The sequence below is a fragment of the Myiozetetes cayanensis genome, unplaced genomic scaffold, assembly GCF_022539395.1.
Source record: "Myiozetetes cayanensis isolate MyiCay16 unplaced genomic scaffold, myiCay2020 scf5-8, whole genome shotgun sequence".
Classification (NCBI taxonomy): Eukaryota; Metazoa; Chordata; class Aves; order Passeriformes; family Tyrannidae; genus Myiozetetes; species Myiozetetes cayanensis.
In genome coordinates this window covers 110,016,481-110,042,125 of record NW_026087742.1, presented here as the reverse complement: position 1 = coordinate 110,042,125, position 25,645 = coordinate 110,016,481, and the positions used below count along the sequence as shown (strand labels likewise).

The 25,645-nt window shown below is 38.0% G+C and overlaps 1 protein-coding gene across 8 annotated transcripts in view; it reads left to right on the top strand.

The window, feature by feature from the left end:
• The window catches only part of CASK (calcium/calmodulin dependent serine protein kinase), a 198,630-nt gene that overhangs the window by 32,752 nt on the left and 140,233 nt on the right, over window positions 1-25,645 (top strand). For all 8 annotated transcript variants that reach the window (XM_050331457.1, XM_050331456.1, XM_050331455.1 and 5 more), the window contains exon 2: window positions 19,379-19,491. In XM_050331457.1, coding sequence (XP_050187414.1) covers window positions 19,379-19,491 — 113 coding nt within the window. The remainder of the gene's footprint in view (window positions 1-19,378; window positions 19,492-25,645) is intronic.

The window sequence follows — 25,645 nt, the reverse complement described above, 5'->3', positions numbered from 1 at the left end:
GATGTCAACAGGGATGTGAAGAGATAACCTAACGTGGGGTTGGGTTGTCCTGTAGTAGCAGAGCAGAACACAATGGTTTAATGTATGGTGCATTCTATTGCATGAATATTGTGGTGTTACTGTAATGCTGGGACTGTTTATCCTGGAGAAAGGAAGGCTCGGGAGGGATCTCATTGATGTTTACGGATACCTGAAGGGAGGGTACAAAGAGGACAGAGCCAGGAGCTTCTCAGTGACAGTGACAGGACCGAAGGCTGTGGGAGACAAACTGGAACACCAGGAAATGCTTTTTAACTGTGAGAATTCCCAGGATTGGTACATGTTACCCAGGGAGATCGTGGTTCTTGATTGTTGGAGATATTCAGAAGCCACCTGGACATGGTCCTGGGCAACTGGCTCTGGGTGGCCCTGCTGGAGCAGGGGCTTAGGCCAGATGACCTCCAGAGGTCTCTTCCAACCTGTAAAATGCACTTTATGGTGAAAAAACAGATGTGGAAACAAATGTAGAAAAAGAAGGTGGTCTGAAATTTGTGGGAAGTAACACTGGGTTGTTTTAAATAGATGCTTCTATTCTAAACGAAGGTTTTTCTGCACATCATTTAGGAACAAGTTTTAGTAATGGTATATATTGGAGGATTTGCCAAATACTGCTCACTTAAAATGATTTTCTGTTTGGCTTGTGACTTGCAAGATTTTTCTCAGGTAGGTGTTATGCCTAAAATAACCTGAACTGGCATAATTACAGAAGTGCAGTGCAGGTGATCTAATTGAGAATGAAATACATGTTTTGGAGAGCTTTTTTTAATGATCATCTGATTGCTTACTAAAGCATTAACATTTCATGACTATTTTAATAGCTGTTTGTAGGAAGAGCAAAAAGGTTTTGTTTCACCGTTTTCTATTGCATGATTTTCAACTAATTTTAGCATTTTTGAATGATGGGTTAATTCTTTGCATCTAAACTTTATGCAAAAGCGAATTAGCTTTTGACAGAAAAAGTCATGGAACGTGAATTTTGCATTCATATGAGTGAGATCTTAGCTTTACTTTCATAATTAAGTTTCTGACTGGAGTAATCTTAGTGTAATTTTAATTTGGATAAAATAGAAGAGTGTCAGGATAAAAGCGAAGCCAAACCTGCTTTGTAAACGAGACTCTTGAAATGTTTTTAAGACCTCTCTGATTCTGCTAACAATGTTTTGTCCTTTAACATTGGCAAACACTCAAATTGTGCTCTCCTTTCTTTGTTTCGAGCCGATTGAAGTAACATCTGGTTCTGAAAGGGGCCATCCTTCCGGTGAGCAGAAGAGAACTGAGAACCAACTCATCTAAGCCCAGTTCTTTGCGATGGGTTTTTTTTTTACCTGTCTCTCTCCTGTGGCCACACAAGTGCCAATGCTAATGGGAAGAACCTGGCAGAGGTGTGTGCCTGGAAGGGCAGGATTTCCTCATCTGGTGACTACCTGTGTAATAGTTCATCTTAAGGCAACCATCAGGCCCTAGTCCAGGTGGCAGCTGGAGTCACTTTTGGCACCTCCCCAGCTTTTCTGCTCTTGTAAAAGTTCCAGAGGTACAGCAGAGCACAGGAAAGAGTCATTGAAGTCTGGCCAAAATAATCTGTTTGTGCATAAAGGAGGTGCATACTTGTCTAGCTTGGAAAGCCCCTTGTGCTGCAAGAATAAATATGGTACCTATATTACTTCTAAATTACTGTAAGGCACATGTTAAAATGGTTATACCCTTTTTTTTCCTTTTTTTTCTTTTTTTTTTTAAGTAAGTTTGTTTTCCGTTTTCTATTTTGATGCAAACCTGCTCTCTGGCTGCTCTTGGGAAGGAAGGTTGCTGGGAAAGCAGCCAGTCTTGAAAGACTTCTGTTCAGATGCAGTGTGACTGTTAATGTGCCTTTTATTGAATGGTGAAGACTGTTTAGCTCTGTCATTCACCCACAGAATGCTCATACACTTTGGTGTGGCCTGTGTTGATCTTGAGGTGCAAAGGAAGATGCTCCTTGTAAGGCAGCCAGGCAGCTTAAAATGCATTGGGAAATAATGCATTTCCAGGAACTGTACTTCATAACCTGTGACTGGGGTTTTTTTTCAAATTTTCACCTTTTTTTTTTTTAGTGTTTAGCTTTTATGGAGAACTTTTTTATTGTGTTACAAATGTGCAGGAAAAAAGATGGGAAAGAGCATATATTGAAACTGTAGCTCTTGTATAGGAAGTGCCTTCATTAATAAGACATTATTAATCATTTACTGCAGGAGCTTTTTTCTGAAGGTTTCTAGAGAATATGGTAGTTTTGAGTGCTGCAGGGTGGATAACAGAAGTGTCATGTTTCTGTCCAGCTTCATGACCATAGAGAGAAGAATAACCTTAAAAGCTTGCTACGAAGTTCTAATATCAAGGGGGTCTGAGCAGCTTCTAATCTGTTCTGTATTGGCAGCTCTATGTGTTTTCATAACTTTCAGCATAACTTTTTGCAAACAGCTGAATGCTTTGAGAAAAGGATCATCCATTTGTATTTGCTCTATTGGTAAATTTGTTTATATCCCATATCCCTGTTTCTCAGTGTACCTGAAAGCACAGGAGCTTTTTCTCTGGTATCACAGGACTGCTTAAACTCTGAATGAAAACTCCATAAACTGCTCTTTTTTTCCCCAAACTGGTCTTATTTTGCTCTCAACAGAGCAACTGGAAACTTAATTTAGGCAGATTATGATGTGGCTCTTAAAATGTTTGGGGTCTTTTAGAGAAATTATAAAAAGAAAAGGGGGGGGGAGTTCCTCCTATATCATGTTGGTAGATGGCAAGGTCCTGTAGCTCTGCATTTCACTCACACCTCCCAAAGAACCGAGAGGTAAAGGAGTGATGTCCCCTGTGATTTCCTTCTGTAGCTGATACCAAGGGTTTGATATCAGGGGAGAGGGGACGTGAATATCATTGCACACCTGCAGTGTGCTCTTGTGAATATACATTCTTTCAACGTAGAAACATAACTGATTTTCAAAGCCTGTAGCATGTCTTTTCTGTAAGAACTTTGGCACTGAGACTTCTGTGGTACTCAGATATTTTTTTTTTTTCCTTTATTTTGGTTAAATCATGCCTGTTGATTTCAGTAACTCAGCTGTTGGAAATAGTCTGTATATTAAACGTGTTCTGCTGTTTCACTTCTGCTCCCTGTAGTGGAATTTTCTTCTAACTCAAATTCAGAGCCAGATGTTCCCAGATAAAGATCTGTTGCATAACATAAAAATATTGATTAAAATATTTGTGTGGGACTGTCTCTTGTAAGATTGTGATCTGAAGTTAAACCTTTGTCAATAGATGGGGAAGATGGATAGGGAAACAGAGGAGATGGGACATAACTGTGCATTCTAACCAAAAATTCAAGAAACAGAAAAAATGTCCTTCCTTGTGTTTTCTTTTTGTACTAATGTGCAGATTTTAGCTAATATTAGTATTACTCTTTTAGTTCTTGCTAAAAGAGTATGAACATAGGACAGCTAATGAAAGAGGTTTTATCAGCTGACAAGAGATACCAATGTCAGTGATGCTGAACTGTTTTTTTACTGTTCTGTGAAGTTAAATCTTGAGGTGCTTCACAGACATGAGCACTTCTCTGTCTTTTAACAAACTGCAGTCTACCTCTGATGAATTTTGTTCACCTGTAACTTTTACAGGCTGGCGTAATTTGTTGTCTGATCAGCAACTGGATTGTTGATAAATGCTTCTGAACACTATCAGATTTAATACCAGGTCTTTAATTATTGGGATTTTACCTCATTGTTGACCCATTACATGAGATGTTTTTGTGCTACAGTATATAAATATGTAACTTTAAGGTAATGAAAATTAACCCCTCAAACTTTTTATATGATTTTATACAAGAGTGGATCAAACTGAAAATATACAATTATGCTTTTATAAGGGTGTTTTTTTTTTCTTTTCCTGAGTGAAGTAACTTGATCTGGTAACTTTGTTATGACCATGAGCTAACTTGCATACTTGGGCTTTGCAGAATAACAACTCCAGTAGAATTAAATATAAAAGAATGATGTGAGCTATTTAATAATGGCTCAGTAATGCAGCCTCAGATACACTTAATTTTCAGAGAAGTAGCTTTCAAAAATGTTTGCAAAAGATTTGACTTGAACACATATTGGATTTGCCTTGGCATACCACATTTTAACTGTGTGTGTTAACATATATATAACATATATATAATGTATAAATATATATATAAAATATATACTGGGGGGAGCTTTGATGTATGGGGATACACCATGTATATCTGTGCCAATATATATTATTAATCATGTACTCATTCAACTACCTCAACTGAAACTGCCTGGAAAGACTTGATCTAGCTTGGCTATCTGCTTGAAATTCCTGTTATTTTGAGTGAGTTTTGAATATTATAGCTGTCTTGCCAGGGAATTTAGTAAAGGAATTTCTCATGATATGCAGTAACCACTGCTTTAAATATATTGCCACATGTTCATTTTAATGAGAAACTTACTTTAGTCCTATCAGCCAATAAAGTTTCTGTCTTCAGGGGCATTGCTGAGCTTCTGGTAAAGCTGTAATTTGTTGTGGGAGTTTATGTGAGGATGACACAGATACTGAAGTTGAAACCTAAAACATAGAGGTGAGTTAGGAGCAGAACATTCTGACAGTTACCTGAATAACTAGATTTTGTATCTAAATGACTAAATACAAAGCAGCCTGATTGAAATTCCCTTTTAATTCTGGTGTTGTAAGATGTCAAAGCTACTTTCTGACATCAGTTTTTTCTTTTGCTGCTCTGCATTTGCAATCATTCTTTGATTGTTTTTATTTTATGCCTAGCCAGGTGTGCCAGTAAACTACAAGAGGTATCTCTCCTGTTCTCATTTCTGTGCTTTTCTGTGCTAAAGTCTAGGGTTGTGATACCACTTTTTGCCTTGCTCCTTCCTTTTGGGATCCTCAATTCCACCGTTTCATGGTCCTGCAGCAAGGGCTGCCCCTGATGTTTGAGTTCTTTCCCATGTCTAAGTGTGAGGTTTTAACAGACCACCTCTCCTCATTTGTTCCTCAGCCACGTGTCAGGAATTAACCATCAATATACCCCAGAAGCCTCCTGGGTTAGTCCCCCCAGCAGGTATTGGGGGGTTTAAAGACCACCACGAGGAGCAGGGCCTGTGAACATGAGGGTTCTTCCACTTCTTAGAAGAAGAGTTCGCCTGCTTCATGGAATAAGACCTCCTGGAGGACATGTCAAATCATATGGAAAGCAGGGAGATGATTGGAGACAGCCAACATGGCTTTCCCAGGGGCAAGTTCTTCCTGTCTGTGGCCTTCCTGGTGGAGTGGCTGCATCAGCAGACAAAGGAAGAGCTACCCATGGCATCTACCTGGACTCCTGTAACACCTTTGGTACAGTCTCCCACAACATTCTTGCCCCGAAATTGGAGAGATGTGGTTTTCAGAGATGGACTGTTGGATGGATAAGAAATTGGCTGGATGGCTTTATCCAGAGTTACAGCCAATGGTTTCCACGTATTAAGTGAAAACCTGTAACCAGTGGTGTCCCTCCACAGGACAGTAGTATTTATTATTGTCACCAGTTACATGGACAGTGGGACTGAGTTCACCCTCAGCAGGTTTGTAGATGGCACTGAGCTGAGTGGGGCAGATGATTCGTTGGAGGGAAAGAGAAATTAAATTCATGGAATTCAACCAGGCCAAGTGCAGAGTCCTGCACCCAAGTCAGGGTAATCCTCAGCAGCAGTGCAGACTGGGAGATGAATGGACTGAGAGCAGCCCTGCCAAGAAGGATCTGGGGAAATTGGTAGACAGAAAACTGGATGCCCAGAGAAAATGAAATAAATCTTTGCTGCCAACTTCAGCTGCATAACCAGTTACCTGGTTACTATGACTCAAAAAACACTGGGTGGGTGTCTGAAGGGAATAAGTACCGTCATAATCTTCCATTAGAGGTTGGTTTTGGCTGGGTTTTGGTTTTTGCTTGTAGATGTTTCACCCAAAGTATTGGGTGTTGGGTATTTATATTTTTATATCTTTACAAGTAGTGTTGTGCAGTTATTTGAAAATCCTGTCAACAGGCAGTTGCATTCTGTGGTTGAGCAGTTCTCTGTATTTTCTGCAGGCTATAGCACTTGGCTTTCTCTTCATCTCTGTCTGTAAATTGTTTTGACTAGGGAAGCATAATAAAGAAAAAATAGTATGATAATTTGATTTCTTCTTCCCATTTCCCTCTTCCCCATCTTCAACTGCCAGTTCTTTTCTCCTCATTCACTTTTTTCCTAAATGTTGCCTTTCTTAGCAGTTAACTTCTGGTTCTGTTTTGTGCAGCCTTCAATTCATCTAAAAATATGGTTAGACTTGAATTTGCAATGAAATTTCTAGCATAAAGCAGGAGGGTGCTATGGTAGGGTTTCACAGCATGTATATATACATTTAGGCCAAAAGCAGTTAGCAGTTCTAAATCCCAGTTTTGTTCAAATTTGTAACCTTACTGTTTGAATGCTTGGGATTCTTCCTGGCTCTGAGAACGTGCCACCATTCAAACCAGAGGAGTAAATGAATTCTCTGTTGTTGCCTTTGTATTGCCAGGGAGGTTGGTGTGGAGCTGTGCTTACTCAGGTGTGCCTAGCCTAGAACAAAGCTGGAAGCTGCATTTCTGCTGCTGGGCTCCTTTCTAGTGACAGCAGCAGCACCAGCTGCCACCAGCTGCTTGTGGCAGCCGAACGAGCTACACTTGGGAACGACTTAAATATGCAGCAGCAAGTTTCTTTATTGAGCAGTCAGTCTCCTAATTCTTCCTAAGGAGTTCTACCAGTGTCACTGGATTTATTTTTTATTTTATTTTATTTTAAGAACATCAGTGCACAGGTGGTTTGTTGCTGTGAGGCAGTAATTTAGGGGAGGAATTTGATTCTATGGTCCAAATGAGGAGCTGCAGCATTTTCCACTTCAGGTGAAATCACTTTTAGTTTGATTTGAATTTGAACTGACATGACTGAAAGAATACTTTGACTTTTTGCTGGTTGGTGTGAGAATATGTAAGGAAACCAACTGAAATCTACCCTTGGACCCAAGGTGTTGCTCGGCTGCCTCACTTCACTGGTCAGACCTTGAAGAAAGTAAAGAAAGGGCAGTTGGAAATTGGTGAAATGTCAGATGCTGTTCCTGACCCGGGCCATGGATTCAGCTTCCTATTTTTGTCCATGTCCCAAAGGTCAGATAATCACTTGCAGGAGTGTGGGATCTTCCAGTGTACGCACCTTGTGTGGTCGTACACAGCCAATGCTTTGAGCCCTGCTAATTTCATATTTCCAGGAGTAATTTGTTATTTGGTCTTTTTTAAAAAGCGGTTCTAAAACCCTTATCCTTTTGTCCTTTCCTGGCAGGTTGCTGGCACCCCTGTGCCATCCTCACAGTGGTACTGGCACAAACGTCAGTACAACTGTGTCTTGGAGCTCACTGGGAAATTGATTGAGGCAGCTTTTCCTTCTGTAATGAAGAAAAAAAAAGAAAAATATTACATGTGGCTTTGAAATAAAGCTTTTACATTTAGTTTCATGTTATTAACAGTTCTATTAAATGGTTATCCATTAGAAAACGTAGCTTTTTTCAATAGAGAAATTGTGATATGATTATTATGCTGCATGTGCATTAATAATTGTCATGTAGGAGGTTATGGTTCATATAGGAATAATTGTCCTGCTGTTAATGTGAGATATTTTATATGGTTGAGTCTTTTTAATGACAGGATCTTGCTAAGGAGAGACCTTAAGCTTTACATCAACACTTGAAGAGAAGAGCTGAGTTTAAAATTGGTGAACAGGTGTTTTATAGGAAGCTGGTTTAAGTACTTGGAGAGTATTTGTTATACAACTGTGGTTAATTTTCCTACTATAGTTAGAGAACAATAGACCGTCCAGATATTTAGTTAGGTGAATAGTTCTTCTTAGTTTTAAAGGTTTTTCTAGTAGCTCCATTAGCTTCTTCCAAGTACTGTAGAATTGTAGAATAGTTTTAGTTTAAATTTTGAAATTAGGAAGAGAGATGATATTTCTAAGTAAACTACAAAAAATTAACTTTTTTCAAGTGTAGAGAAAGGTTGAACTAGTAGAAATGATAAAGATTAATGTTTCTTTCTTGGAGATGTGTAGACTGTTGAAATGCAATCTGTACTTAAAAAAATAGGAAAAAAATATACCCTGACTTTGATCAGTTGTTCATATGCATTAAATATATAAAAATACAAGGAACAACTGTTCAGGAACCTAACAGATCCAGATAGAGGAGAGAAACTAAATTTTCTCACCTATGACGGATTTTTCATTTCAGTACATTGTTGAAAGCTTCAGATTCCAAGAGGTCAGAATTCATTCATTTCTCCCCTGGAAAGTGAATTCAACAACCTTCTATAAATATCATAACCAGAAACTTTTTCCCCATGTTCAGCTGAATGTTCCTAATAAGTCCCATAATCCTTCTGTACTTTAAAAAGTTATGAATAACCCTAAAGGCTGATGATGTGGGTCATAAATTCAATTTCTGAAATATTGGAAGTCCTCCAACACCTTTAAAAGCAAACCTCAAGTATTTATGTTCTCCTTCATTTCATACATGATTTTGAGGACAACTTATAAAATTTAAACTAATCTGCATACTTTTGAAACACACAAGGCAGACTTTCTTTTCAGGATACTTTTCATTTTCCTAACACAATAATGTCGGGCAGTTCAGAGGCCACAGTCCTGTAAGAAGTACAGGAAGCTGTCTGGATCAAGATTCTTTGGATGATTGAGCTTTACTGATCAGTGCTACACTGGAGAACTTCTTCACATGGAAATTTGGTCTCTCTCTGGCCTCAGGAACTTCTGTTTATTGGTTCCAAAGAGTATGCACACAGAAATATCTGTAAGGCAGTGATTGTAAGTGACACCCAAACTGAACCGAGTTGTTTTTCTGTTTTTTTTGGGTGGTGGGTGTTTTTTTTGTTTTTCTGTTGCTTTTGTTTGTTTGTTTTGTTGTTGTTTGTTTTGGTTGGTTTGTTTGTTTTAAGTAAAAAAATAAATATTGAGCTATACAGGATGACTGAACTGATAACCAGAATCAATTCTGTTTAGATTCAGGTATTGGCTTTGTGGGAGGTATCTATTCCTAGTATATGTGTGTGTTTTGATGTCTTTCAATTTTGGGATTTATCTGCTGTAGTGGTAGCAAATTACATGGGAATTTTGTTGTTAGTCGTATATGAGGAAACTTTTGCATTTATTACACTCTAAAGATGATACATTTCCAGTTTTGAGGAACTGTCATATGTTACCACAGACATAATAGCAATATTTAAATGATCTTATTTCCATTAAAAATGTTCAGTTTCTTCTCGACTTGTGTAGTGGCCAATGCAAGTAAAATGCACCTTTCTCCCTTGTCATGAACCTGTAGGAAACTTTGGAGTTTTGCAAGGCAGTGGTGTTGGGGCAGCTGAATTAGTGGTAGTGTATTTCAAGCAATGAAGAAAACCCTTCCATGAGTCAGGTCTTCCAGTGCTTCCCTCTTGTTTGGGTTGCTTATTTCTTTAAAACTAATAAAAAGATACCAAGATGATGAATGTAAGTATTCCATGTTGACTAAAAAAGAAATTAAAATGGGGCATTCAGAGAGGAAGTAGTGAAAAAATGAAGGTTTGACGCTGGCCAGTTTTGGATTAGTTTTCTGTCAGGTTATTTTAAAATAAATAAAAAAAAAAAGCTAAATTAAATTGCATTGGTTAAGCTGTCATTTTTTTAATACATCACTTGAGGATAATGCAGAGGAGAATCTGGACATCATCCAGAAAGGACTTTAGTAGTGGAAATTATGAACTTTTAAAAAAAGATCACCAGTTGAGAATGGAAAAACTAGTAACAACCTTTGGGGTAGACTAAGTAAGGCAAGTGGGTTGGAACAACTGAGCAGAAGAATGGAGCTGTAGAAGGGGCTCTATGATGTTCATGTGGAGAAGGCAAGTACAGGATTGAAGCGGGTACAGTATTTCCAGTAGAGAAGAAAGAATCATTAAAATTGTTCAAACTTTTACTAAGACCTCATCTGGAATTCTACTCACAGTTCTGGCTGCTTGTGTTAAGAAAAATTAAAACTGAAACAGATGCAGGAAAGAGATTCTGAAATGAGAGAGCCCATCATAACAAAAAAAGAAATGCGTTTTGTTGGGCTTGGCTAAATCTGTGAGTGAGAGAGAGTAGAGGAAATAGTGTGTAAGCTCAGTTTTGTTAGCAGGACTGATAGATATAAAGTGGACATTAATAATCTTAAAGTGGAAATTTTAAATAGAACCACAATGCAGGAGGGAGAGATGACGCAGGGAGCGCTTAATGCATCAACCTTCACCTGAGGGTGCAATCTCACAGAGGAGTTTTTGGCAACAGTGGTGGCTGACATATTCCCGTTCTTACTCATCTTGCCCTGTGTGCTCTGTGTTATTGAAAGCACTCGTAGTTTCAGGGCAAATGCACAGTGGAGCCACGAGCCAGCTCTCTGTGGATTTACCTAAGACTTCCTCGGTTAGAGGAGTTCCTTTGCCTCGTTGCACGAGTTCAGGTGTGATGTATTAGTGCAGGGCCCACAGGTGGCTGTAGGACCATAGGAGAAGTCACTGTGGCCTGAGACAAGGTTTAGTTTTAGCAGCAGCAGCACTGCTGAGGCACCCCATGGCCCAGCAGGTTGTTCCTGGCTTTGACTGTCTGGACACAGCTCTTGGTGTAGCTGTGCTTTAAACCAAACCAAGCACCTGCTCTGGATGAAAAGTGACACTGAGGGGTGGGGGGTGAAAAGGGAGAATTGGTTTGTCTGGAATGTTTTGAGTGGTTTTCGTTTCTCCTTTTGTAGTTTTTGTAGTTGAGTAGTTTTGTTTCTTGTTTAATTTGCCCAAGGACATCACAGTAGCTCGGGGGGTTGCTGGTACTCTCATGTAAAAATGCCGTGAAGCCACAGCCTGAGGTGGAACAAGGCTGTGTTAGTACATGAATAGGAAAAAAAAAAGTTCTCTGAATAGGAAAAGAGAAAACTAATGATCATCATCTATAGCTGATGATCCTGAAGATGCTCTACAACCTCTCTCTATTTTTTTTTTGGAGGCAGAGCTATTATTTTTAATATATTCCCCTTCGTCACTGTGATAGAGGTGCTTTTTTTAACACATTAGTTCATTCTTGCTGTGTTCCTTCTCACTGTTGAATGATTTTATACTTAAAGTAGTTTTATAATTTTTTTCCAGATTCCCTTCACTGCCTCCTGATCTTGAGCACAAGGGTCTTTCTTCACAAAGGAGAGAAACAGGCAAAAGATTTGGTCAGATGTAAAAGGAGTCTGTTAAGAGAACAGCATCAGGTTTTTTGAACACTCTTGAACTGATGCTTTTGATTCAGCTGCTGGTGTAGGGGTTTCTTTTCTGTGAAGTATTACAGAATGTTTGAACATAAAAATAAAATTCTGGGGATTTTGATTCCATGCTTTTATTCCAGTATTTACAGTGGGGAATTTATTACTGGACAAAGCTCTTCTTATTTCTCCCCAGTTCAAGAAATAGTATCTGTGCTTTGATGACTAATTTTCACCTGCCCCAAATCACTTCTTGCATGAGGTGAAGATTCTCATCTACCCCAAGGTGAACCAGAGGGACAAGAGAGAGTTATATTTGTAATATAACTTTCCTGTGTTCTATTACTGCTGAGGGGACAGGATGTTTCGTCTTAAATGAAACTAATTTCTCACCAGCAGTTAAAAAACTGTTCCAGAAAGTGTTGTTGAGAAACTAGCATTTTCTGAGATCCTTATAATTGTTTGTCTCTCATTTAGGGGAATATCTTGTAATTCACCTGTGTATGCTTAGTGCATACATGCCTAAAAATAATTTTTTTGTTCCTTCTTTCATTTGTCTGGAACCTGGGCAAATAATCAGTCACTGTCTTGAAGACTAATGCTGGTATCATAGCATTTTAGACCTATGTGCTGATTTAGGAAAGTGAAAATAGGGTCCAAATGTTGCAGCAAAAGCAGATTAGTAGTGAATGGTTGGAAACATATTAACAAGGAAGAACTGAGTTAAAGAAAGGAATCAATAGAGCCAAGAGCCTGAACTCCTTAAGAAGTGTATCTAGGAGTTACTTGAACTTGAGGTCTTGACTGTTCTCTAGAAAGTGACCTTTAAAGATACAAAAATTTTTCAAGTGACCTTGAAAAATACAAAATAAAGGGAGATCAGAGGACAGTCTCTAGGAGCAGCTGTTCTGTGTCAATAGCTGGTTCTGCTTCAGTGTCATCCAAACACAAACTTGGAATGATGTGCTGTGATCTTCTGTATGTGTCACGTGGCCCTTCCTGTGGAACTGTGGCCCTTGGAAGGACACCTGGCAGGTAATGTTGGATCTTTTTCCAGTAGGTCTTGACAAAGTAAAGTCACTCTTACTGCACCTGCTATGGCTGCAGCTTTCAGACTGATTATTTTAAGACCATGAACCTATTACTACAATAATTATTGAAAACAGAGGCTGCCTGTCTGTGTGCAAATAGTTGTTTTCAGAGAGTGAGGTAGTTTCTTCTTTAAAAAGTGAGGTGTTTCCTTTTTAAAAAGTTAACATGGTAGTAGATGTTCTGATAAACTTTGTTAAACACTTTCCTTTAGATGTACCCTCCAACTTAAGACTCCTCTGTGAGTCTGTGAATAAAATGGGAAGATTTACAAGGATAAGATCAATTTTAAGAGATGGTTATGGAATTCAGAAAATGAAGGGTTGTTGTAGTATATGTGAACATAATATTTTCTGAATCTCCTGCATGTGAAGAATGTTGTTCATGACTGGTGCTGAAATATTTACTTTGTGGTAATAGAATAGTGAGTCTAGTGATTATCTTATCTCAGTGTTCTTCCTTTTCCATCCCCTCAGTATCCCAGCCAGTCAGTGTAAAAGAAGAGTTGTTTACAAACTATAGATACATTAAAGATATTTTTATGTATCAGCATCTGTTTATAATGTATGGATGCCAAAGAGATTTGATAGATATATAGAATGACTGATAAAATCATTCTTACATTTTTACTTGATAAGAAATAAAATCCAACCACAAACCTACCATTTCTGTTTGTGTGGGTTACAGATCAGTTAAGGATGGCTTATCCCCTTTGCAGCTTGGAGATAGGAGAGACAGGATGGCAGAAATCTCTTTTCTGCCTGTATTTTGCTTTTGTAGTGACAAAACTACATTAAAAAACCTCTGAATTATACCAGAAAATCTGAAAATTGAAAGTAATATTTTATTTTTCCAGTTTGCTGCATGAATTCTAAGCATACCCTAAGGTTTTCTTGGGAAGTGTTTCCACTTCAGAGGCACTGGAGTGGCTACTCCTTCTGTAGTTTTCTTGTGGACAAAAAGAAACGGTTAAGATTCAGTGGTCTATATTCTTTCCTTTTATGTTGGATTAATATTAGAAAGTATGTATTCATACTGGGATGAGATCCAATGAGCTGCTGTCTTGTGCTTTGCTCTTTGTAGGTTTCATCCTAAGGCTGAGTTAAAACACAGACTTGGTTTCAAAGGTGGGAGCTGTTGAAAAGTACTTGTGGTGGAAATGTTGCTGCCTGGGAACTCGGTTTTGTGGCTTGTGCTGGGATATCGAATTTTCTAAAGAAGTATCAGATCTTCAGCCCAAATGTTATTCTGTGCCACAGTCATCATAATGCATTATTTTAAATTTTCCTTTGAGAATAAACCAAAAAATGTCTACCCAACACTGCCAGTAGTGGCTTTCTAAATGTGAGTGCCCTCTAATCCAAAGTGCTAGTTCACAAAAAGGTTCTGCCACTATTTTAAGCTGAAGTTCTATGTAAAAATGAGCTGATATAGTGCTAATTAGAGGTTTAATTAATTTTGGGAATGCTTAATTTTCAAAAGAGGTTCACTTCAATCAAAGGGAAACTTAGAGAACAAGTATGTATTATAAATTGTGTGGATGACTGAAGAGGGAAAGAGATCTATGTCTTTAAAATGTGGTTGCAAATTGCTTTCTTTCCAGTAATTTCCGTTGATTTGAATACAGTTGTTTTGAAAGTATTAACCACATTACTACAAAACACTGTTGTCTACTGCTGAGGTAAGCAAATGCATAACCTTTAAATAAAAATATAAAAAAAAATCTGGGTATATGTGTCTTCACTTATGTTACTTTATCTGCATCAGTCTATAGTATCTTATTGCAACAAACTGACATAACCCCTTTTAGGGAACACTGATCTTTCATTTAAATGTTGAATAAAGGTAACTTTAAGACCTTTGTTACGTGTTTCAAGTTCTTAATAGTTAAGCCCTGCTAAAGAAGGAAAAGGAGTCCAGGCCCTCTTACTTCCAAATGGAAGCTCATTTTTAAAGGAGCACTGTTCATTGGAAGAGATGTTGTTTGCTATTTTGCCTTTTTTTTCCTGACAAAATGTTTAATTTGTGTTTCTTACTTTTTTTTTTTTAACTTTAATTAACGAAACTGAATTTGAGAGCCAAAAGGCATTGTCTTGTATTCAGTTCCTCCTCCCAGTTCATAAAAGTGAGAATCACTTGAGATGTTGAGCGAATTCTTGGTGATGTGATATGTAAAGGACCTCAAATCTCAAGTTTTATGGCTCGTAAGCACAAGGGTTCAGAAAGTGTCTTTATAGGAACTTCATACCCACAGGTCAGCTCTGTTCACTGAGGGACATGGGAAGGGAACAACAGGCTGTAGTTCCAAGTGTTTGTGCTTGTTAGGAATCAACAAGGCATATTTTAAACACAGTCACACATTCTTGCACAGCAACAGGGACTGGAGGAAAGGAGAAAAGAAGCAAAGCAATCAGATAAACCAACAAGATTTTAGTATAAAAAGATAGTTTGCAACATATTGGTTTATGATCTATGTCCTTGAAGTACCAATAACATACACTAGGTAAAATAATTTAAAGTGAAGGAGATGATAAAAAAGGCTTTGATGATCTCATATTGTTAGGATTTTATTCTAATTCAAGTGGTGTACTCCTGAAGGATAGAGTAATTAATAATTGATTTGCTTCAAATTTGTGTCCAGCTGTGATTAACTGTTCTGTACTAGTCAGGGAAGTTATCACCAGAAAATAGTTTCACAAGGGTTAAGTTTACATCAGACCCTGCCCAGCTTACTCGAAATTTTGGAAACATGCAAAAAAAGTGGTTATGAGACTCCTCTTCAGCATTCCTATCCACTTTTTATGGCCTATATGTACTTGCTAACCTCATCAATAATGTATTGTAACACTTTGATTTCCATCTGCAGTAGACAGCAAAACCCGTCATGCATCCCGGCTTCAGTTTAAGAAAATACATTTTGGTTTTTTGGCATGTATTGCAGGTGAAGCTCCAAGTGTTCCAGGTGTTGGAATGTGCTGCTGCCAATGTTGACAAAATATCAGTGAAAAAATCATCTGTCCTTACTACTTAAGTGTTCTAATGAGCCTCATAGTTTGAGTTACTGTAGTCTGTGGTGTGCATGCTGACTACAGAGAAAGAGTTTGCAGGCGTGTGGAGGGGGAGGATGGCTCTGATACCAAGTATTTGTGTATCTCAGCAGGTGTGTCTGTTAAGGGTAGCACAGAGAGAAATGAAATATAAAGCACATGACATTATAATTACAGTTTGTGTGACTTAGAAGATGAAGTCTTGCTGCACAACAACTCAGTGTCTCTGTTTTAATAAATAAATAAGTAGTCTTAGCAATCTGTAACAGCTTTGATGATGTGTGTCTGGGGTTACAGTTGTTCAGTTGTTCCTTCCCCAATCCATGTCACCTTTGTACTTTAGATCTGTAAAATTTGAGCTGCAGGGTTGGTAAAATGAGCTTTAGAAACTGTCATTTAGTGAGGATGTGATACACATTTCCCCATTACAGTCACAGCTGTTGAACAGCTCCTTGTCTCATCTGAGACATAAACTGTTGCAGTCCCTTTCCTCACCGGGAAGAGTGTGATCTCAGTGCTGGGACTGAGGGTGGCCTGGAAGATTTTTTTGTTACTTCCAAATAAGGTTTGAAACTACTGTGTTGGGAAGCACACAGAGTTTTGTTTTCTGACTCAGGTTATACAGTATCACTGTGGGCTGTTACAACCTAATTTGTAAACTTGCTGTGTGCCATTGCAGCTGAGGAACAAGTCAGAAAGGTAACTGCAACCATAATTTGTTTAAAAGTTCCATGGTGTTACTTGGCATGTGTAAGTGGTGGTATCTGCTTAATTGATGAAGACACCTCTTATGTGTGTTTTAAAATTACCTATAATTGGAAAATTCAAGCTTTTATTGTGCTACCATCGTCATGGATTGTATTCATTTAATGTATTGTCTAACTTACTCTATTTTGAGGCTGTCTGTAGCTTGAGTATAAGATCTGATTATGAGTTTTGAAAAAGTCATAAATATGAGGTTTGTAAATAGCTGAATGTTCAGGTTGTGTTTGAAAACCTTTCCATGTGAAACCTAAATTGGGGTGTTGTTTGAATAGAATGAGTTAATTGTGGGCATCACGGAATTCACAGAATCACAGAAAGGTTTGGTTTGGAAGGGACCTTAAAGATCATCTCGTGTAAACCTTGGTTCTTGTTTTCTGTGCTTTATGGCACCATTCACTTACTTAAGTCTCTGGCATTCCTCATTCTAAGTAGAGAAGTTAAAACCACAGTGAAGTTTCAATATGGCTGTAAAAGCTGAGACTACAGGGATGTCTTTGTGCCCTCTCTGTTACAGAACTGAATAAAACACTCTTTTTTTTGTTCCAGACTAAATGTGCAGGAAGCCAATCATTGAAGTCAGGGTTCTAAAATGTTACTAGATAATGAAAAGGGGAATCAAGGCATGGTTGCAGGAGAGAAAGGTTGGGTGAACACAGATCTGATCCTTTGGAGTCGTAGTTTGTAGGCTCATTTTGGATTTGTAATTCCTCTTCTTGTCTGCTCAAAGCATGTACACACACTCTGGTGGCTGGGCAAGCTCTCCAGCCCAGATTTGGCAAAACCAGGAGATCTAAAAGTAGCTCAACCAACAGCAAGAAAGACTTATATTCATGGAGTTGGTGTGAATGAACAGAAATCAGGGAATACCTACAAATAAGATATGATCTTATCAGGCATCTCTGCACTCTGTTGATCTCCCATTCTGTATCAGAATATATTAAAAGCATTATTTAATGTCTCCAGAAAGGGTTGGGGGAGGGGGGATTAAAAAAAGGATCATTTTAATTAAACACATTTAGCTTCTTATAATTTATAGCAATTATAAATGAAAACAACTGTTGCCAATGTTATTTGAAAACTGTGATTTAGGTTTTGAAATGTTTTATATTGCCATAATTTAAATGTATTTATACTATTTTAAAGCAATTTGACTTTGATAGATACTAAAAGAGTAAGGAGAAACTTGGGATAAGAAGGTGACGCTGATCTATATAAAGTGTAACTTTTCCATAGAAGATTACTTTGTGAAATGTGGAGGGGAGGTGGATTCTAAATCAATAGCTGCATCCATCCAATGCCAAATGAAGCCAGCTGATCCCTTTTCATTTAATGACGAAAGTGGATTTTTATGTATTAGAGGCTTAATTGAACATCATCTTAAAAATATCTGTGGTAACTGTTGATAAGTGACCACATACTGAATAATAGTGGGGCGTGGATTCAGAAAAGGAAATAGCCATCAGTATGGGGGTTTTCATTGTGTGTTGGGAGCAAGGAAAGAAGAAAGAAAAAACATGCATTTTCTTGTGTAGTTAGTTCTGTCTGAATCCATCAGCATAATTCACATGTAAATAGTTGGCTAGTAAGTATTTTCTTCGGTTGTGAATATTTACATTGGAATACATTGACTAGTTTTGGTATTCATGTTCTGTGTCAGAAATTACCCTATTTCAAAAAATCTCTGCAAGTATGTTGTTGAAAGAGTGCAAAAACTGGATTTTAGCCATGTGAGTACAGGTTTGGTTGTGTGATGAATTACACACTTTGAATCGTCTGGTATGTAAAGGAATACCAAAAGCCAGTTATAAAGGTTTGTAAGTGCCCTCAGGGGGGCACTTCTGCCTCCTCAGGGTACCTTTTATTTTGAGAATTGTGTTGCTTTGCAAGCTCATTACTCAGAAATGTGTCCACCAACTTCCAGTTTGCTGTTTGAATGGAAGAATTTATCTTTTCAGCTGTATTATGGCATTTATTATTTCACTCAGCAGGCAAATGTTCACTCAATAGACGAACTTCTGAACAAAGGCTCTTTCCATCCTCAAATTTTCCCTCACATCTTTTTGAAGACTTTGGGATAGATTTCTTTAGAACTCACGTGTCTGTTGTTAAATAAGCAGCAGTAAAAAAGGATTGGTTTTCCACAACTAGTGCAGTTATGAAGCAACCCTATTCTGTTTTCATAACATTTTTCATGTTTAAAAGCTTGACCTACTGTAATTATCAAATTGAACTGTTTGTTGTTAACATTGGACAAAGATTCCATATTTTGTGTCAAGGCACCGAGAACTTAAACCATCTATTAAAAGATGCTTCCAAAAATACATATTGGTGCTGGGGGATTTTAAAAGGTTGCCATGGTTCTAACATATGTTTTGGCAAATGTAATTTCAATTTTGAAAAAAATAACAAGCTTTTTATTAGTTGAGTGCAATATTTAACATCTATCTGAACTAATTTTAATCTCTTTATCTGTAACTTCTGTGGGGATTCTCTAAGTGTCAAAGGTGAGAGAAAATTATAAGCTTCTGTGGGATTGGGTAGTATTGTAATGCAGGTTGTTTGTATCTAATGATGTCAAATAACCTTGAAATAAACCTAGTTTGTGTAAAACAAACAGACAAATAAACCCACACAGCGTGAGTCAACAATTCTGTTACTGTTATCATTGTCCATTATCCCTTCTGTTGTTTCAAACAGTAATTTCTAAACTGTAGTTTAGGACTGTTAGCAGGAATATGTTTCTCGCCTCTATTTTTTTCCCTCTAGTTGGATTAATCCTCCAAATAAAGTCCTTTTAAAATTTAATAATATTGTCCTTATATTACATAAGGTTCTTAAGAGCATAGCCTTTCTAAAGTGGAAGGGTAAGAGAATGTCTTTAATGTAGGAAAATACGAAACTCCTTTGGTGTTCTTTACACTGGTCTGCAGTTAAACCTATTCCTTTCACATCTAACGAGCAGCAAGGACAAGAGCTGTATTCCGTGTAAATACTACACTCGAATGTTGGAATTGAAGAATTGTAGCTCAGTAAATAAGAGAATGATTTATTTACCGCTGTGTTCTGGGTGTGTGTTCCAGGGGTCCGTTCAGCGTCGTGCGGAGATGCATCAACAGGGAGACAGGGCAGCAGTTCGCTGTGAAGATCGTCGATGTAGCAAAATTCACTTCAAGTCCTGGATTAAGCACAGAAGGTAAGGACTAATAACTAAGTGAATTCCCAACAACCAGGGTTTTGATTTGTCAACCTTTTCTGTGTTTGCTCCCGTTAAGATCCTTCCTGTCTTATAGTTTGTAGGAGTTTTAAAGCAAGATCTTGTATCTCAAATTTAACTTTGGGGCATGCATTTCTAATATTTGGTAGTTCCTACAGCCATTCTGTGGTGATGATAAATATTAGAAAGATAATTAGGTCTAAGCCATTTCTATTTCTGTTTGGATTTTTTTTTTTCTAAGAATGAGAATTTCATTAAAAAATAGTTCTGAGTTCAAAAAAAAGCATACGGAGGAAGTAAAGTAAGAACACTGTTTTTACTAGTCTAGGTTTAGCAAGTAATTTGTTATAAATGGGTAAAAACTTGTGATTAAAGTTTGTGGAAATTATATTAAAAAAGTAAGTCTTTATATGTCATGATTTTAAACATGACACATTTTAAAAAAATTAAAACATTTCATGATTTTGAAACAATGTTGCAGAACTGCCACAATGTAAATAAAATTCTGTAATTCTAACATTTCCTATTTTATGGTAAAACAATGTATGAATATGCAACTTTTGTGTGCATAAAGTTCTTCATTTACACCACATGGAGAAGAGAGCTGTCAGCTGACTGACAATTGCTGTGAGCAGTTGTGTGCTGGAGATCATATTCTTTTGTCCAGTAATATGTTTGGATAGTTCCACTTGTGCCATCTAAGTCCTTATGAACCCAAATTCAGCAGCCAGAAAGGGTCAGTGACTTTTGTTGGTAGTTACAACAAGCAGTAATAATAAGCAATATCTTAAGCCTTAGTGACTAGTTTGATTTACAAGGTAAATCACAGGTCTTGCTTCAGACCTTACCAAAGATTATAATTTAAATCCGATAATGCCATTGCTAGTTTCTTATTTCTAGACCTCCAACAAAATACAAGCCATGTTTTCCATAATATTCAGCTTGTGATTAGCTGCATTATGGTTTTGGCAGGTTATACCACAACCTCTGCATTTTAGTGAATTTTTACTAAAATGATTTGGTATCTTATAAAGAAGTTCTGTCAATATTCTGGTCTTTTTCTGAGCCTCATTTTAACTACTGATGCTAGGACACATTTCTGCCTTTAGTGGAGTGTTGCTTCCTTGCTCCATGGCCGTAAAATTCAACCTTTTGAAGCCATGAAGGAATTTCTGAAAGGGAGAAGTTGCAGACAAAAGAGTAGGGGCTCATCAGGAAGGAAGTAGAAGCCAATAGGAATAATAGATTGACTGAAGAAAAGGATAACTGAGGGTTTGCATTATCTGCCTGTCTCTAAAGAAAAGGCTTGGCAGTATATTGAGAAATTTTGTGTGTTTTTCAGTTGCACCTGTATTATATTATTATAGTTACAATTCAAGGTAGCAGGTTAACAGATCACAAATGCTTTCTGGGTTTAGTGTTTTGTTTTGTGGGTTTGGCTGTGGATTGTTGTTGTGGCTTTTCTTGTTGTTTGGGGTTTCTTTTAAAGATTTTGAGTCGTTCTGTGTTAGATTTGTAATATTAAGGCACAAAGACAAACAAATGTGTAAGTGAATGTAGAGCAAGTTGTTACCTCTATGTAAGAATCTGAACCTGTTTTTTGCAAGTTCTTTCCATCTTCTGTACTCTTTACTTTGTTTTTCCTTTGTGCTTTTGGTTTGGATTGGTTTTTTGGATTTTTTTTGCACCTCTCCTCTATCCATTTCCAGGAGGATTTTAAAGATTTTTTTTTTTCTAATTTGTGTGTTTATTTCTGGTATAGCATTCCTTAAACATTGGGGTGCAGCAACGATGGTAGTACTTGTATAAATTAAATATGAGATAACTTACCCAGGAGGAAGCTGCATTTGTAAATTGCATTAAAGTGTGAGCTGTAATGGAATTACATTCAGATTCATCCTTGGAATCACTTTTTACCTTGAAGTTTTGCCCTTTGCAAGACCAGTTTGGTCTTGAAGGTTATCTTTGTCCAACTTTCCACCTCTAGTCTTTCTTTGAGGCACAGGAGTGTGAGCACAGGACCCTCTGCATGTGAGGAAGCTGATGTCAGTGTCTTCCATTTGTTTCACATACATTCAGACTGCTGAAAGGTAAAGGGCCCAAAATGCCTCCACACTTCTGATTCAATCCAAAAAGTCTCTGTTCTTGAGTGCTTTTGCACAAATACCTCTATGGGATGGCGTGTTTATGGGTAAGAACTTCATCTTTATGTTTGTCAGGAGTGTGCTCTTGTGGCAGAGACAGCCAGCTGCGTGGTGGAGCACTGCAAAAGTGTAACCAGCAGGCCAATGGAAGTGACTGTTCTCTCTGTTCATCCTTTGTGAGACTGTACATGGAACACTGTGTGCAGCCTCAGTGTCTCCAGCACAAGAAAAACAGTGATGGCACTGGCATGAGCCCAGCAGAGATGGACTTAGAGAACTGGGTTTGTCCAGCCTTGAGAAGAGAAGCTGTGGTGAAATTCAGTGCTGTCTTCAGCTACTTAATGGAAGTGTATAGAGCAGATGGAGCCAAGCTCTTCCAGTCTAGGCACACAGTGAAAGGACAAGAGGGCACGTGGACGCAATGCAACATGAGAAAAAGCCAGTTACAGACAAGAAAAGAAAAATCTGCTGCTGATTGCACAGGGATAGCATGGAGAACATCCTCAGAGATGCTCAGAACTGGACTACACGAGGCACTGAGCTGCCAAGTCTCTTTTGGCCTGCCTGGACCAAGAGTTTTGGACTAGGTGAACTCCAGAGGGTCTTTCCAATCCACATGATTCTGTGATGTTAGCAACAATCTACATGTAATCTGATGGGCAGTACAGTTTAAATACTAAGTAGGAATAAACTTAAGCGTAACAGTACCGTGCTTTAAAAGAGTTAATTTAAAACTCAGTTTAACTTAAATTTTTGATTCCTTTAACTTGTGAGCCTTTTGGGCACCAAGCATGTTTTAAAGGACTATTTGCTAGCCTGAACAAATCATTTAAAAAATATATACTGATGTCTTACAGTAATGGTATCTGCCTTACCACAGTAACAAAAACAATCAAGCTTGAAAGCTTCCCTAGGCTAATGTGTTCATCAGCTGGTGCTCTTGTGAGCATTTGTGGTATATGATGGAGCAGCCACCAGCTCAGAAGACAAACTTTTATCTGGCATAGCTTTCTTTCCATAAGGCTGCTCAATACTCACAGCATGTATAGGTAGGGACATCTCGAGTGCTTTTTATGTCTGTGTGCATCTCTGCAGTGGTTTGATAACGGGGGGTTGGGAAATAATTGCTAGGTAACAATGCCTGACAGCTAGCAAATCTAATCTAGGCTAAATTCTATTGGATTTATGTATTAGTATTCATGGACTTGCATATTGTGTGTCATCAATCTCTGTGGTGGTGTAATTCAACCATATTAATGAAGTATATTGACACCTTGTCACTGTTCAAGTGGCCACGTGATCTACTGGATTAATGTTGGATATTTTACGTGTTGACAGATTCTACTACAGTTCACTTAGCTTTCATATCGCAGAGATACGAAAAATGTGAAGGCTGAAAATCTTTAGACATGAAAGAGTTCGTTTTGTACATTTTAGAGAATCCATGTGGAAGAGTCCTTGATGCTCTCAGAAGATAGTAGTAGTAGACTCACTGAGGTCTAAAAAAATTTATCAATGTAAATAAATTTATTTTCAAATACACTTCTTAGTTGTTACACTCAGAACTGTTGGTATAGAAAAGGGTAAAAAACATGTTCCTTTTTTCTGAATTTGTTACAGTTCACACCATAATTAGTTTGACTGTCCATTTCCTCTGCTGCTCTCTTCGCATCCCATGCATTTTCTTTCTTTCTTTCTTTTTTTATTTTTCTCTGCAGGGCTTGAATATCTGATTTTTAGTTAGCTACTTTAACACCAAATATCTCTAAGTGCAAGCACCATTTCTCAGGAAGAGAACAGTGATCGGTTTTTTACTACATAGTAAAAGCCAATACATGTTTTTCATCTGACTTTTCTTAAAGCCAAATTGCTTTCCTGTAACATGCTGAGTGTTTTTTAAAGCAATTTAAAGGACAGTGCTTTGTGCTTACAGTGCATGTCTCTTTGAAGTTGTTTTTCAAGATTGCATTCAACATGTATTAGATTCACTTACTTGTAGTTCATTTCTATAGAAATGTCCTCACAAAGAAAGTGATTACCAGGATCTCTATAACCTTTTAATAGGCTACACCTTATTTATTAGGTTTATATATGTGTTGATACACAGGTTTGTATGCATGCAAGCCACTGTGAAGCTGAATAGATAAGCTGATAAGGAAAGGTTGAGGTTTCCTTTAGAACCCCAACTGATTCTTCTGGAAGAACGCTGTGAAGACTCTCTGCGAAATGTTTTTGTCTGTGACAAAGAGCAAAATTGCAGCCAATAAAAAAGTGTTTTAAATATAGTTCTTGGCCTACTTCTGGCACTGAGAGGGGTAAGATAATTGAATAAATACTGACGTTGCTATGGATCATCCACTTTAGAAGAAGAATTACAATAGGATTTCACTGGGGGGGTGGGGAATGTGAAAGTTGGCATCGTATTTTTGTTGGGTTTTGTTTGTTTGTTTGTTCTGCAAAGGGCTCCCAGATCCCAACACATTTTCAGATTGTGAGTGATTTTCTTCCAGTTGAGACCTTACTCTTGTTCTGCTTATTTCCTTAAATAGTTTACCCTTGTTGGTTTAGGGTTCTTCTATTATTTATTTAATTTATTTTATTGCATTTTTAAAATCATTTTTCCAGGGCAGTTCTTCTGAAAGGCTTTGTTTAGTTCTGAACAAACCTGCACAATGCAGTGTCTTTAACTTTTGATATTGGAAGGCTGTGGTGAGTCACAAGTTATTTTTCACAAGAGTATCTGTGTGTAAGATTCTGCACCTCCCTCCCTGTTTTTTCAATGGTTTCAGCAAACAAACGTGGTGTCAGTGTTGAGCTCATCTCTTTTGAGTAAAAAAATACTACAAATCATATGTCATCAAATTTTATGATACAATACCATATATAGACGGGAATTGAAAAGTGAGTGACTCATTGGCTTTGGTTTGGAAATACCAACTAATCTGGAATTTCTGGTAGTTGTCAGTTCTATGTTGTACCATATTTCACAGATCAAGGGAAGTGATTTCCATCTGTGTGGCATTACTGGGCCCACACCTGAGCTACTGCACCCGGTTTGGGGCTTCACAGTTTAAGGGGTGCTAAAGAATTGGAAAGGTCCCAGCCAAGGACTATCAAGATAATCAGGAATCTGCAGCACACGATGGGCAAAAAGAGGTTGAGGGAGCTGGGATTGTTCAGTCTGGTGAAGAGAAGGCCAAGAGGGAGTTATTATGACGTCTACAACTACTTGAAAGGCTGCAGAAGTTTGAGTGACAGCTCTTGGAACAAAGAGTAATGGCCAGGAATTGTCACTTGGAAGTCTCAGGTCGAACAGGAGAGAAAACATGTCCACTGGGAGGGTAGTGCAGCAGGTATAGATATCCCAGAGAAGTCTTAGAACCTCTGTCCCTGAAGACTTTCAAGACTTTGCTGGATGAAGGCACAGCTGTCCTGACCTACCTAGTGTTGGCAGGAACCTCACCTCGAGTCCAGCTTGGACCCTGTGTCCATCAGAGGTCATTTTCCACCAGCTTTCCTGTGAGCTGGTGAAAATACGAAGGCGGCACCATTATAGGTTTTATTTGATTGAGGGTAGAAAAATGTGAGGCTATTTCAGAAAATATATTCTAGAAGATGAAAAGCTGCATCAACTTGATTTTGCTTTTACTTCTATTATCATTTTAACCCAATAAGAAATCATAATCAAAGTATTTAGTGACAGTAGTGTTGCAGGTGTAACTATTCTACAGGAACTTTCTTGGAGGTTCATTGGGTGTGTATGTCTTGCCACTGAAGAGATCAAGGCCTCACATGGTGTTAGTGACGTGTCTGTTTGTAAGAAAATGCGCAAATAGGGAATTCTGAAAAGAAAGTGTTTAAAATGTAGGTACGTGCCTGTCACGGAGTTTGTGTTGCTGGTGTTTTAAATACCACTGTAGTTGCTGTGTGTGCTGTACAAACAACAAAGCAGGTAGGGGTGAAAAGGTAGGAAGCATTTGAATTAACCA